Source organism: Diabrotica undecimpunctata, chromosome 6 (assembly GCF_040954645.1).
Source record: "Diabrotica undecimpunctata isolate CICGRU chromosome 6, icDiaUnde3, whole genome shotgun sequence".
Classification (NCBI taxonomy): Eukaryota; Metazoa; Arthropoda; class Insecta; order Coleoptera; family Chrysomelidae; genus Diabrotica; species Diabrotica undecimpunctata.
Genome location: NC_092808.1, coordinates 139580025 through 139596161, shown reverse-complemented (window position 1 = coordinate 139596161; position 16137 = coordinate 139580025). Strand labels below are relative to the sequence as shown.

Genomic DNA, 16137 nt, shown 5'->3' with positions numbered 1-16137 from the left:
GAGCAGGCAATATTGTTTATACTAAAAAAAGACTGGATTGTCCAAGATTGGAAAAAAAGCTGATGCATTCAATAAAGTACCCAGTTCATTACATTTCCAAAACAAAAACAATATTCTTGCAATGGAAGAAATAAATTATTGTTCTTCTGCGTTAAATGCATTGCCTATTACTAAAAAAGGAAAAAAAAAATATCCCAAATTACTCCAGCAGAACTGCAAATCGGTGTTTTATTAAATGTTAATAAGAAGAAGGATATCGAGACATATTATTATGGTGTCCTTTTGGTAATGATTGGTCATCTATGCCTGAATGTGATTTTTACAAAAACATTCTCGATAGTGCTCAAAACCAATACACCACTGAACATAACGATAATGATGATAACAATGCACCATGCGAATATTTAGAAGAAAAATAATATTCCATGTTTAATATAAAAATTGTTCTTTTTTAACAAAAAAAAAATCTTATTCATTTTGCCCTTTTAATAGAATAAACTGTCATAGTAAAAAAATCTCATTATTAGTTTTCCCATCGCTTTGTTATATAAGTTTCAAAGCAGGACATATCTAAATTTTTGTTGCAAACTTGGACGCAAGTAACCTTAATAACCGTATAGATGATTAATCAGTAAAGATAGGCTAATTCTTCTTTTCGGTTATAAAGATTTTTGTGCAATCTTCGTCATAGTAAAAAAAACGTTAAAAATACCCGTCCAGTTTTATTCTACAGTTTTTTGCGTTTTTCTCTAAACTACTTAACTGTGACATATCCGATTTTGTATCTACACGCATCAAATAATATTTACAAATATTTAGAAGGAAACGTAATTTTTTACTAAGTCTATTTTTTTCAGATGGCGTCTTACGAATTAGGGCAGAGCCGCTTTTAAAAGTTGATGGAGGAGGCATTAGATAATGAGAAATTCTTTCAGTGATAACGATGATCATAAAGAATGAGATTATGTAATTAAGAATGATAATAAAATATTTCGGATATTGAAGTGGAAGTATCTTCTATCGCAGAAGCATTTTTTATTGGCAAAAACGAATCTACCAAGTGGAAAAAAGTCGCACCATCAAAGACTGTTAAAATTTGATCTGCAAATTTATTGAAACATTTATCTGGTCCGAAAACTTTAACTAAAATATTGAAAGATCCACTAGAAATCTGGAAATACTTTTTTAATACAGATATATTAAAAATTATTGTCGAATATACAAATCATACAAGAGACTTCAAGAGTGTTCGTAATGGTAAATCACTTTATTTTATCAGAAGAATTTTTTAGTTTGTTTTATATTTGCTATTTCAATATGCGGACTCACATTCCGATGCGTGTACTATGCAACTTTTTGAGACTAAAAGGTTAGGGGTTAAAAAAAATGACCACAGGAGGAAAAAACCTACTTCCTCTATGGGCAATGTAACACCTTATTCCTAAGTCAGTAATAAAGTTAATTATACCTACAACTTTCCTATCATGTTCTTATGGAGAGACACTTCCTAGTAATCTCGATTTTTTAAATATACATAATTCCGTAAAGTATTAAGTTTCATCAAAACCAAAAACTTTAATCTTATAAAAACATCAAACACAAATATTCCTTTCAGATATAAAAAAAAAATCAAGTAATATTTTTGCTTCTTTGTATCAAATATAAAACACTTCGCTCTATACTACAGATCCAGCACAAAATAAAATCGCGTTATAGTGTTTATATAAAAATTTCTCCTTTTTCTTGGCACAGAACGAGAGCTAACTAAAGTTAAATTACACATGTAAGAATTCTTTATCAAGGAAAAACGTTTTTGGAGAAGTTGCCAAAAATTTAGTTGTACTCTTAGTATTGACTTGGAAAGCTTTTCACGAAATCAATGGATGTTTATTGGCAAGACAATACACCATTTTCATGCAGAGATAGTCAACCGAAAATTTAGATTTTATTTGAAGTATAGGGGTATAGAAAGAATATCAAAAATATATAAATAAAGACTGTTATATTTGGAAGATTAAAGATATTAGTTTCATTAAAGGAATTAATTCGGAATTATAGTTATGTATAGCTTAGATTATACATATAACATTATACATATTAGAATATTGTCTTAAATTAGAATAATTGTCTTAAAAATTTGTTTACAAAAGTTTGCAGTTTTTTTATGTTCAAGATCAGTTCCATTTTAGGCAAGATTTTAAAAGACACAAGACACTTACAATTTATTTAAGTTGTAAGGGTGGAAAACATCCGTCAGAGGAAAAAAAATCATACAGACCTATTAACTTCGCTTCCTACAGAAAGTATGAAAAAATATATGAGGTTCGTATTATGAAACAATTTCTGCAATTTCTATTTTAAAAACATTATCCATTGAAACTATTTTATTTGGGCGGTACTACACTGTACCTATGTTTTCATTAGTCACTAGTACCGAAGGCAGTAAGCTATCAGTCACCAATTACTGGAATCAAATACCTCATTTAAAGGTTTTTTTTTTTGTAAAAAATATATTTGTATTACTCCCTACTAATATTTCTATTTGTCGTTAATACTGAACTCGAACTAATCACCTGCTAAACGTGATATCATTGGTTAAAAGGTTTTTGGCTTCTTAAATTTCCAGTTTTTCGGTAGTATAATTATCGCGGAAAAAGCCTGCCCGATATATGTATTAATTTATGTTTGAGTTTTGTAATACGACCGACCTTGCGGTAGTATTTACATTGTTGTCGAATTTTCCATTTTTCTGGAAATGTAATGAACTTTGTTATTTCAAATATATTATTTCAAATAAATTGTTAGTTCCCTATATATTTATACTTATTTTAAGGTAACTATGGATCTTTACCGTATAAAAGCAAAAAGGCAATGAAATTGCGTGATAGAAGTCGTAAATGCACCTTTCTAAAAACAGTGATAAAAAAGTATGGAAAATATTAGATTCAGCAGAAACTGGTTATTCATCTTACATTGATGGTGATTTTAACAGTGATAGTAGTGACTAAAAATTAAAAAAAAAAACTTAATAACATCTTAAGCAATCTACATCATTTATTGTCACCAAACATTGTCAACACTTTCATTCGAAGACAAAAAAGTAGTAATAACAAAAAATTTTGCCAAATTAAAGAAAAGCTTAGTGGTTTTAAAGTTCTCTATCATCAAATCGCAAAACTTTTAACAAATCTACAAATCTGTTTCTGCTTATGGCACCAACATATCCCTGCCAAATGCTTTTGACCGCAAATCATGGCAGTTGAGCTAAGTGCCCACATTTACACCTTACTTACTTACTCCGTGGCGTTACAACCCTTCGTGGGTTTTAGCCGACTCGACAACATGCCTCCACTGTTTTCTGTCTTGAGCAACCTCCATCCAATTCTCCACGCCCATACTGCTTAGGTCTCCTGCTATATTATCTCGCCACCGGAGACGAGGGCGTCCGCGTGGTCTCCTTCCAGTTCCACTTCCTCCCACACCAGTCTTACTGTTCATTCGTCAGAATGTCTTTTGAGGTTTCCTATCCATTGGAGTCTTCTTGACTTTATTTCTTTTATCGTGTTGGCGTCTGGGTAAAGTTCTTCGATCTCTTAGTTGTTAGTTTTTATCCTATATTGTCCTGATGCTTCATCCAGCACAGGGCCAAAGATCTTCCTTAGGATTTTTCTTTCCCAAACAGATAGTCCCTTTTCGTTTACCTTTGTTATCGTTCACGTTTCGCTTCCATACATCACAACGGGTCGTATGATTGTTTTATAGACCTGTATCTTCGTACGTCTTGTTAGTTGTTTCGATTTTATAACGTTTTGGAGGGCAAAAAGACATCTGTTGCCGGCCTGGATCCTGTTGTTTATTTCTTGTGATCCGTTATTGTCTTCAGTTATTGTTGTTCCAAGATACTTGAATTCTCTAACGCGCTCAAAGTTAAAGTCATCGATGGTGATGTTCTGACCGATTCTGTCGTTTACACCCATTAAAATAAAAATACCAGTAAAAGCCAGTAACTCATATTTGTTGATTTTCTCTACATTCTTTCTTTCAGCCTCCTCATTAGTGTGGCGGATAATTACGTCGATTATGTCATCGTGGAGAAATTTTAAAAGAGACTCTGCAATTATTGACGCAACGATATCTTCGTTACAAAGACTTTTTCGATTTTGGAAGATGTTCTGCTTTGATCGTCTACTAATTCTTGGAGAGTAAGCCAAACCGAGGAGAGTAATACCTGATTAACGTACATACTGATGCATAGGAATTACATCCAAGTTGTCATTCTGAGAATCATTAATTTTAAAATCTTTGTTTGTAACGAGTCCGTTACTTTAATAATCCGTTAACATTTTTAAATACAATTTTAAAATCCCAATCCTCTTAATGCTTTTCTAAATTTTGAATTTCTAAGTTGGCTTAAACAGCGACACCTACGATGATTTAGGGCAACATGATTATCCGGCTAGCAATTAGCGCTCATTCTGGTTTTAACCTTTTGGTAGACAACAAGGTAGTTTAACTTTTGGTAGTCGTTTAACAAAAAAAAGGGTAGGCAACAGAAGAAGGCTAAATTTGTTTTAAAGAATATTAATTTCGTTGGGAAGGAAGAATATATACAGTTTTTAGTTATTTCGTAGTGTATACCCGTTGATTTATAAGCCACTTCTAGTCGGTAAGTGGATTCAATAATAAATAAAAGTGTAAAAACCATCAGCCATTTTAACTTCTATAATATCGTCATTTTTCCCTTCGTTAGTGATATATCTATCTGTCATTTATCACATTATTTCATTAAGAAACATTCTGGATTTAGATATAGTAATGTTATAAAATCATATCAATTTTCTATTTTACTTCCCGGCCTTAAAAACATATAATTATCCATTTTTAAAACTATCTATTATCTATTAAGACTATCTGTAAAAATATTCTGCCTCATATCGTTCTTTTACATTCAAAAATATATCCGTAGCAAGTTTTCGTTAAAAATTATCTATTTGATCAATTTATTTTACATCAAATATTGTCAGACCATGCGAAGGTCACATTATCTACAAAATCATTACAGCTTTTTTCTTTGATACAAGCTTCCCAGCAACTTTTTGTATTATTTTTCAAGTTATTTCATTTGTTAGTAAACCTTGTATTTTCCCTTCTTTTTATTAAGCGTAAGGAAGAACTGTAACACAATTGTTCTTTTTAGCCTACCCCAAGAAGTTAAATCCAGGATCGAGGATTTTTTTTTTTCATTTATTTTTGGGGATTTTTTTTACAAGGAGAAAAAGAATTTGCGTTTTTGAATTTGCCCATTTGCCCGTCTGTTCCATCAGAGGTCCAGAGCTCTCTCGGACTACTCTCGGACCACTTCAGGATACCAGCCCGAAAGACCTCCCTTATTTAGAGTGTGGAACATTGTTCATGTTTTATATTTTTTTTTATTCATTAATTGTTAATAATTTTGTTTTTAATATTTTGTTTCCAATCTTAAATCATACTGTTTCATTTAATAATAAAGACCTGTCATTTTTTCTAAATAATTATAAAATATATAAGCATTAAAATTGTCACGTCCAGGTCGAGGTTTTAAATCCTCCCATTTAACTCAGTTTGTGCGATTTTATGTGTACACATCTAATCAGAGAGTTGTTTATTGAGATTTTATTATTATTATATTTTCAAACCGTTGGACATTTATCCCTTCAGGATATTGTCCTCATTACTTTATTACAACCTTCAATTGAAAGCCAAAGTACAGAGTTGCATCACTGAGGCAAGTAAATTACCTTTTTAGATCAATCATTACAATTTTTCCTATATCTTATTATTGGTAAATTTAGATCATCAAGGATCAGTTGCGTATAACCAGGGCATTTATTTTTTTTTGTATATAATTAACTAAGTTGACTGTACATAATTGGTGGTGGGTATTTTAGGGTAAATTTATACCCTATTTACATACTTGTATCCTTTTTTTGTATTTCAGCAAATAGCTTTACAAGATACCTTGGAAAGTTTATGTTAATACTTTCCTGGCGCCCACTCACATTTTGGAGCAACTTCTATAATCATTTTTATTTACCTTAGTTATATACCTATAGATTGTTTATTACCTTGTCATTCATTTTCTTATTCTACGGTCTCTGTAGGGCATGCAAATTTGCCGAATCCTCTTTTGAGTGTTAAGTAGTCACTCTCCGGCACATTCAGCTAGCCAGCTTTAATTTATTTGTTTTGTTACATCACTCCTCATTTGTTTTTGTTACATGTTGTGAGGATCTGGTAAAATACAATCATTTAATCCGTTTACATCGGAATCATTATCGTCATAGTCAATGTATGAATCACTAGCACTTTCGTGTCTCTTCCCTATTTCTAATTCCAACTCGCGTTTTGACAAAAACTTTTGAATCAATTGCACTTACTCCATTCTAATACAACATATAACATATAACAAGCACTAACAGGTTCTATGTATTCCTACACAACAAAGAAGCGAAGCCAAATGGAGACAAGTCCAATTCCTTTAAAAAGGGTGGCAACTTTAAACAAACTCCTGCCAACGAGAAATTGTAACAAAACCTTTCGTAGCATGCTTTACCAAGGGTGCACATTTTGTACTCACCCACATTTAACTCAGGTATTACTTTTCGTTTTAAAAATATCGGTAAAACCAAATTAACATTAGATAAAGCGCCGTCTTTTAAACATGAAATAACTTTTGAAAAATTTTGGAACATGTATTAAACATGTTACAAGGAAATACGCATTAGATTAACATTTTTTACCCACCCTTGGGCATTTTAAGGTTAATATTTCTGCATTGAAGAAATCTGTAGGAATATAAGGACCATTGTAATCTTCTGTCATATAATATGTACTATTATACATTTTTAAATCGGGTTAAATCAAAATGGAATAGTTTTAATATGTCATTTCCAATTTGAATAATTTAAGGTATAATAAAAAAAATGGGGGCAAACAGCACTCAAACAAAAGTAACATTGCTGGTTAATATGCTTAAAAATATTTAAGAAAGGCCGACATTTTTAAAATTCGTTAAGTGTTTTGTACAATAAAGTTCGTTTTATCTCTGATGATATAAGAAAAATGCTACGGGCAAGTAAAGCACAGCTTTCAACACCAAAAATTAAATTTAACGATATACTTCAAAAAAAAAGGAATGCTCCGAAATGGAACTGAGGTACCTTCTTTACAGGCTCTCAAATTTTATGTTACCAGTAAGTTATTTTGTCTCTTACGCGTTTATGATATTGCGGATATGTTGTGTTGTTGGAAGAGAGAGTTTCCGCAGTGTTTCGGGCAATAAAACTCCCCCATCCGAGGTTTTGCGTCTTACATACGTTGAATCAAAGATAAGGACAAGGTTATGAGGAATAAAAGGGAAACGATGGAATGAATATCTGAACTATCTCCGAAAATCCGGGCATTGCGTTCGAAAAAAGGGACGAAGCGCTCGTGAAAAATACAGTTGGATGATAGTAAGCTTTTAAAAAAGTGTCTTATGACACTGCAGCTTTTGTAGACGTAAAAATCATAATAATACATTAATTATTAAGATCTCTTCAAACGCCGTTTAAGAAAACAAAAAAACGACTTAATGGATTTCTCTAACTTTTGTATTAATCATTTGTTTAATTTAATAGCAATACAAAGTAATAAAAAAGTCGATTTTGCTATGAGACATGTAAACCTAAACTTCGTTAACCCATTAGTGCCAAAAATAAAATTTTTATCAAAATAAAATCAAAACTTCAGAAAGAGACAAAGAGAGGTAGTTTTTAATATAAATGTGTAAAATTTACATTTTTTTTCTTTTTAACTGTGTGTTTTGGCGTCTGATATACGCTAGATAATAAAGGACACAAAACATTAATCATCATCATCAACCTGTATGCGTCCACTGCTGTTCATAGGTCTCTCTCAGCTCTTTTCATCTGTCTCTGTCTTATGTGGCTTGCATCGATTTACAGCATCCATTTACAGCACGCATCAGGTCGTCAGTCCGTTTAGTTGATGGGCATCCTCTGCTGCTTGTCTTGATCTCCACTCGACAATACGTTTTGTCCATCGGTTGTCTGATAATCTGGCGACGTGTACTGCCCAATTTCATTTTAGCAACGCGATTTCTTTGATGGTGTTTGTTGCTTTTAATTTACGAAGTATTTCTTCATTTGAGATTTGGTCTCTCAGAGAGACACACAACATCTGGTCCTTCATAGCCTGCTGAGTCACGGGAACCTTATTTACTATCTTTTTTGTAAGTGTTAATGTTTCCGCTTTATAAGTGAGTACAGGTAACATACATTAGTCAAAGATTTTCCCTTTAAGGCATATGGGTAGATCCGATTTATATACATAGTTTTATTTACCAAACGCTGCCCAGGCTAACCCTATGCGTCGTGGGAGCTCACATATCTGGTTATCTCTGCCTAACAAAATTTTATGTCCAATATTTATACGATGTAGTCTACTCAACAGCAATATCTCGATTTAACACCAAATTACTCATTATTTGTGTCTTGTTTATGTTAATGGAGCTTTTCTCCATTTATGTTGATTCCATGCTCGTCCAGATGTGTCTTCTTACAAGTATCTCCTAAAAGCGTCGTGAATAGCTTTGGAGAGACGGTTTCTCCTTGCCGTACTCCTAGCCGTATAAAGAATTTTTTTGTTTCTTGTTCAGATAGTCTTACGCTATCTATGGCATTTTGGCAGATATATTTGATTATGTTAGTGTAGCGATGGTTAATTCGGCATTCTGTCAATGTCTATAACATTTTCTGATGGCAGCTTGTTCTCTAGGCTGATAGAAGTCTAATTTAGCGTTTAATCTTTTTTCGATATTTTTTTTTAAGTTTACATACGTGTGAAAGCAAACTGATAGGACGGTAGTTTTTAGATCTGTTATGTCTTCCTGCTTGTGTAATAAAATAATAACTCCACTGTTCCATTAAGAAGGAGTTTTTCCTTGGTAGATGCATTCGGTAAAAAGCTTGACCAAAACCTGGATAATTTTATTTCCACCTAGTTTGATTACTTCAATCACTACTATGTCATCGCCAAAGGATTTTTGACAACAAAACATTAGATTTAATGCAGCGCATTTTATAGCACTTGCCAAATTTACCACACTGTCGTTGTTTGTCAATTTTATCCAATAAATGGCCCACCAAACGTTTTCTAAACACCAAGTTGTGAAGATTTTGGACGTACTTCACGTAGCGTTTGAATATCTATAGCTGTCAGCAGGGTCTTAACACGTCGCCAGTAAAATTCTGATAAAGAAATTGCCTAAATGTTGCAATAGAGACATCACTTGCTGACTATTGCCTCATTCAACCAAATCTTAATATCGCCCAATACCATTTTAGATCAAACTCGAATCTTAGACAAACATTTTAGCGTATATTTGCACTACGTTTGGTTAAAGAACCATTATAATTTTTCTCTCTTTTCTGGATCATCTGTTACAGCTTTCTATAGTAAATATTTCTGAAATTAATATTTTTATTTGTTTAATTCTTCGTCAGATCAATAATGACATGCGCGACAGAAACACGACCTACCAGACAGAGAGGACAAGAAGAATGCTAGAAACATCAGAGATGAAAACAGAGAAAAATGAAGGTTAAAATGCTATGGGATGTTTTTAGTCTTTATTTTAATTTTCATATTACGATTTCTTTTTAATTTATAACTTTATCATTATTTTATACTAGCATTGACTATTACTTCATAATTTTCAAATCAAAATATTATGAAAACAGTACACAGTCTGTACTGAGTTTTACCAAGATTACCTGTTTGGTATGAAATGGTATGATGTTTAAGTTCACTTGGAATTTTTGATTAATTGTACCCTTAAAAAAGCTATGTTGAATAAAACTTGGTAAAAACCTTGTAACTAGCGACCTCTATGAGAGTCAGATACAAAAACAAATTCATGGGATGCACCACCTTCCAAAACATATTTATATAAAATTTCAGTACGATGTTGCCAATAGTTTCGGCAAAATCGTAAAAAACGTATAACATTTTTGATTTCTTTAACGTCCGTATCTTGAAATCGGATGGAGTTACAAAAATTGTTTACTAAACAAACCCCAATTATTTTTCAGTACTAGTAATAGTATTAAAAGTAATGACTAAATATTTTTGCAACTTAATGTCGAATTCTCCTGCAGACTATAAGTTTACGTTCAGTCACATACTTTTTTTGTTCTGAACGTTTCTTTCTTCTTAGAGTGCCGTCTACCTACGGAGGTTGGCAATCATAATGGCTATTTTTATTTTTGAATTTGCTGCTCTAAACAAATCAATCAATCAGCATTGATACCAATCACGTAGATTCTTCAACCATGAGTTCTGCCTTCAGTCCACAGATCTTCTTCCTTGAATATTTTCCTGTATTATGCATCTCAAAATTCTATATTTTGGTCTCCTCATCACGTAGCCTAGGTATTCCAGTTTTCTGGTTTGGATAGTGGTGATTAGTTCTGTTTCTTTGCCAACCATCTCCAGTACTTTTTTATTTATAATTCTATCAGTCCATGATATTTTTAATACTCTGCGGTATAACCAGAGTTCGAAAGGTTCGATTCTTTTTAAATTACATTTTTTTTAATGTCCAAGTCTCCTCTCCATATAATAATATTGAAAATATATAACAACGAAAGATATGTAGTCTGATCTCCAAATTGAGATTTTTGCACGTTAGGAGTGGCTTCGTTCGTATAAATGCTGATCTGGCAATCTCTATTCGCCTGTTTATTTCTGCAGTATGAGCATTGGTTTTATTGATCAAAGTTTGCAAGTACTGATATTTTTCTACTGGTGTAATTGATTGTCAATAGGTGATGTATATTTTGTGGTCTTTTTGTAATTAGCATGTACTTCGTTTTTTTAGCGTTTATATTAATTCCCATCTCAGCATTATTCTTACTTAAATTTTCGATAAGATGTTGTAAATCTTCTATACTCGTTGCTATGATTACAGTGTCGTCTGCATATCGTAAGTTGTTAATTAATTTTCCGTTATCGGTAACTCCCGCTTTGATATTATTGAGCGTGTTTTTGGAAAAAAATTTCAGAATATAAGTTAAACAAAAGTGGCGATAAAACACATCCCTGTTTAACTACAGATCTTCATTTCTTCTGAGTGTTGCCCATCAATTTGAACTATGGCACTTTGGTTTCAATATAATGTTTGCAATTTATGATTTTACTGTCAATGCGCTTGTTCATAAGTATTGATATTAGTTTTTCATGTCTTACTTTATCGAAAGCTTTTTCGTAGTCAACAAAGCACGAGTGTAGATCAACGTTTACATCCCGACATCGCTGAATCAATATGTTGATGGCAAATCGTCCTTCTCGAGTACCCATTTCATTTCGGAACCCGAACTGCGTCTCGCTAATATCCTCCTCTAGCCTTTTGTATATTCTCTTATGTATTACTTTCAGCAGTACTTTTAAAGTATGAGTCATGAGGATCAGTGTTCGATAATCAGAGCACTATTTTGCTGTTAGTATTTTAGGGATGGTTTTAAATGCTGACTTCAGCCACTCTTGTGGTATTATCCCCGTATCGTACACCGTGTTGAATAAATCTGCCAATACTTCCAAGTTATCCTCTTCTACTAGTTTTAACAGTTCTACTGGTATTTTATCTAATCCAGCTGCGTTATTGTCTTTAGAGGTTTTGATAGCATATTTGTTTTCATCGATCGTGATCTTCTATCTCTCTAAAGAATTTACTTCTTGCATTTTCTGCATTTCATCTTGGAAAAGTTCTCGAACGTACTCCTCCCATCGTCTTAATTTCACTGGTAAATCTATTAATAGTACTCCTTTTTTGTCTTTTATGTGTCCTTGCTGTCTATTCCGACCCATTCCAGTCACTTCTCTTATTTGTTTGTGTATATTTCTCATATCATATTTTGTTTCTAGTTCTTCTCTTTACAGTGTATCATCAAATAGATTTCCTTAGCTGTTTTGATTTTTTCCTTAATTATTCGTTGTATTTCTTTATACTTTTGTAGATCTTTTCCTTTATATTTCTTTCTTTCTTCCATCTGTAATAGTATTTCGTCTGTCATCCACTGTTTTTTAGCCTCTGACCTATGTTGTACCAAACTTTCTTGAGCTGGTTTCAGTAATGTGTTGTTTATATTATACCACTTTTAAGTTACATCCATAATTTGTTGGTTGTCAGTTAGTGTTTTTTGCATATTAACATTTACATTATTTTTTAATTCGTTTTTTATTTCTTCGTTTCTTAGCATTCTTATATTAAGAATTAGATTAAATGAAAAGATTAAATGTTTCTTTAAGAACTTATAAAAAATACTATTATTTTGTCAGGTTTATAAAATTGCAAATATATTTTAATTTTTTGTGATATCCGTTTCCTTTTTTGCTGTGCTCTTTTCGACATATATTTATGTTTAATTAAATTGCCGTTTTTATTGTATAATTTGCCTTTCCTGTGAATTTTTTGCTCCAATGACGCAAATGAACAAGTTCTGGTTTATTTTTAAACGGTAATTCTTTGTCCCTCGAAAGGCATTATTTTTTTAATGGCGGAGTACTTTGTTAGCGTTGAATCTTGTTTCGTTTGTAGCATAAAAATTTCATGTCAGGTCGCGTATTTGCATACCCATCAGAAGCAATTTACCAAACATCATTCCATAGTACGTATCAAACAGGCTGAGTGAAAAATACACATAGACTCAATTTATTTATGGCCATCTATTGGGCCGTTGGGTAAACAGTAAACATACAGAAAATAACAGAGAGCCAACAAATAAAATCGTATTACGTAAACGCGTAACTTGATTTATTTTGCGGTTGGTTAAGTAAATTTACTGGCAATGATGATAACAATAAAATTAGTATGAATTTAAATACATATACACATGAGTTGCGATAACTGTTGTATAAATTTGTTTTGTTCCAAACGAAACAGAGAGCAGCAACGCACACGTACACTCTATACATTTTCACGATTAATTTATCACCAAAAGGACCCACCATGCGAATTGAGTTTGCATAACCTCGAATTCAGATAACAAATAGGATAGGGCGGTTTAAATTAAGGAATTAACTTAGTCCAATTACTTGTTTGTTTTAAGTTAATTTATATTCTATTATGACTAAATATGCCGATAGATACGAACCAGAAACTTAACAGTACATTGCATAAGTGGTGGTAAATATAGTAAAAACTTTTTCGACCATGATGCTTTCTTATTTTGTTTGCTACTAATCCTAATTAAAATTCTTATTTAACAGATTAAAGCCTAATGGCGCAGTGGACTAATCCTACTGATTCAAAACCTAGCGAGTGAGAATTTAGAATTTATCCAGGCCTGAAAAGTTTTGTCTTAAAAAAAGAATAATCTTTATATTCATTGAATCGATACCGAGGTTTCAGTCATTCAACCAACTCTTTGCAAAGACACGACAAGAAGTTAACATTCTCTTGTAACCTGAAATTTTACTCAACATGCATATATTACGCAACGGGATAAGTCCGGCGGATAAATACATAAAAGCATCACTTTATATTTTTACCCTTAGTTTTACTTAGATGAGTAGCCATTATAAACCCTAAAGGTTTTTTCAGTAGTCTTATTTTTTATGCTATTCTTTCTTCTGTCTCTATTTTGGATGCACACACTACATTAACACAGTTTCATGGGTATGTTTATGACTACATTCGACTACACTGTTAAAAATATTTAAACTTTTAACAAATGCATTGCAACTTCTTTCTACACACTGCCAACGTTTGATATTATTAGGAAGCATTTTATGGAAGTTATACTTGTAATTGTCAATAACTAACATTGACTTGCCCTTTTCACTTACTTCAGATTTCTCCATCATGAACTAGGTATAACGACAATCACACTGAAACTAAAGTACTAATGTTAAGATTCGCACCACCCCTATTTCTTATCATAAACTTTTAGAAAAAAATATATCCATTGCAACTTCTGATACGGAAAAACCCAATCAAATATTAAACAATGGAATATGAGCTCTAGCATCATAAAACTTTAGTGATATTACCGTTATAATTTTAATATTTTTTTAAGTAATAAGTAGTGTTATATAGTAGCATTGTTTAAAAAAGACTCATTCTTTTTTAAACAATGATGGTAGTTTTGTATTAATAGGTAAATACAAAGTTTGAGAAGACATTATTCAAATATCTTTTCTAAGAAATATATGGCCGGAGCGAATTTACCTATGCCCCTTTTCTGTGGGATATTAAAATCTGACCGCGGGAGCGAACTAGTATACACCCAAAAAAAGGAGCTGAGAAAGTTTTCCCCTCCACTTTAACTTGACGGTATTTGACGAGTATAATATAATTTACTAGTTGTTTTTACTCTTTCTCTTTGTATGCAGTCTAGAAATTAGATCTTAAAAACTAGATCTTTAGTTATATTCTGTTAAATATTCAGATCTTAATCGCTCTTTGGGATAAACAAATTAAATCACTTATAAATTATTTGGTCCATCTAGCTGAAATCTAGCATACTTCAATAACTCATTAATTGCCACAATGTCAAGTAGATATATTATATGTCATTATAAGAAATAGATATTAACATATCTTTTACAAGTTTCAAGATACAAGTTTCATTACATATTTGACGGAGCTATCTTGATAAAAAGTCCATAAGGCCAGTCAATACAGCCAATGTTTTAAACTTAACTTTTAACTGTCTTTTGTTTTAATAGAAATATTTACTATTTATTATTGAAGTTTGTAGTAAACAGTAAGGAATATTTTGTAAAGAAACAATTACTTTTACCATTGTTGTAAAGTGCAGGCCATTCAAGAAATATTTCCTAATAATCATTTTAAACGGATATGGTTTTGTGAAATTATGATGGCTAAATGCAATGAAAATAATAATTCTCTGAAAAATATTTTGTTTACACAGAATACATCCTTCACATTTAAAAAAAAAATATAATCCATTGGTTAAACATTATTGGTCTTACGAAAATAAGCATTTGAGTATGTCTGTGGGTACGCAGAATCCACAAAAGTTTAATGCTTGGATTGGAATTTTGGGAGATCATATTGTTGGTCCCCTTTTCATCGAAACGCAGTAAAAAATCTTCAGTTACTGCGAAATCAAATTATTCCTGCGCTTTAACATCTTCAAATAAATTTAACCAAAATTTGTCAATAAAATGGTCACCCTAACTGAGCACCCTAGATTTTAATTTTTGGGGGATGCTAAAGACCTATTTGTACAGGCATGGCAAAAGACAGTCGAGCTTAGCCTAAAATTCTTAGCAAATGAACTTAAAGTCATGAAAAAGGCGTTGTATAATAGATTTGGTTTACGTCTGACACAAGGTGGTGGTTGGTTTGAACTTTTATTTTGCTAGGAATTTTATTTGGTTTAGAATTTCTAATTGTTTCGAATTATTTTTAATTTATGCACTAGTGTTGAAATTATTTTTTATTTTGTATCATTTTTATTAAACTTATTTTATTTTCTTGCATACTACTTTCAAAAAATCTAAACAAAATTATGGCTTTAAAGACATTGTTTGGAAAATACCAAGTAATATCTTAAATTTATTTAAAAGGCGTAATTTTTCGTCCATTTTAATTTTAATTGAGTACATATCCCGAAAATGGTCATTTAATACTGAATTATTATTCCACAGTAACATTGAAAATACCCTACGAAGGAATTACGGCGAGAAAGGGGCGATGCACGATGATGCTGTTTTTCTTAAGCTTCTTTCTTATGGCATCTTAATACAATTTATTATTTTAATTGGAAATAAGCCACAATTTAACTTTAAAATAAGTTTATTTTGACGTTTCGTTTTTTACTTCGGAAACCATTCGCAAAATCTAAAACATTAATTAATACATTAATCTTCTCCTTCGGAAATCATTCTCAAGATCCAATAACATTAATAAAGTTTATAAACTTATTTTAAAGCTAAATTGTGGCTTATTTCCAATAAAAATAGAAAACTTTATTTTTCAAATGCTAAAAAAGTCGACACGCCGAATAAAAACAATAAGTTTGGCAACAATGTTAACCTCCCCTCTTAAATTACCATCAATCTTGAAGT

General features: G+C 31.7%; 1 protein-coding gene across 1 annotated transcript in view; it reads right to left on the bottom strand.

Moving 5' to 3' along the window:
* Positions 1-6253: 6253 nt before the first annotated feature.
* LOC140444644 (alpha-2C adrenergic receptor-like) overlaps positions 6254-16137 on the bottom strand; it is an 82765-nt gene continuing 72881 nt past the window's right edge. Inside the window, exon 4 of the mRNA XM_072536407.1 lies at positions 6254-6394. Coding sequence (XP_072392508.1) covers positions 6254-6394 — 141 coding nt within the window. The remainder of the gene's footprint in view (positions 6395-16137) is intronic.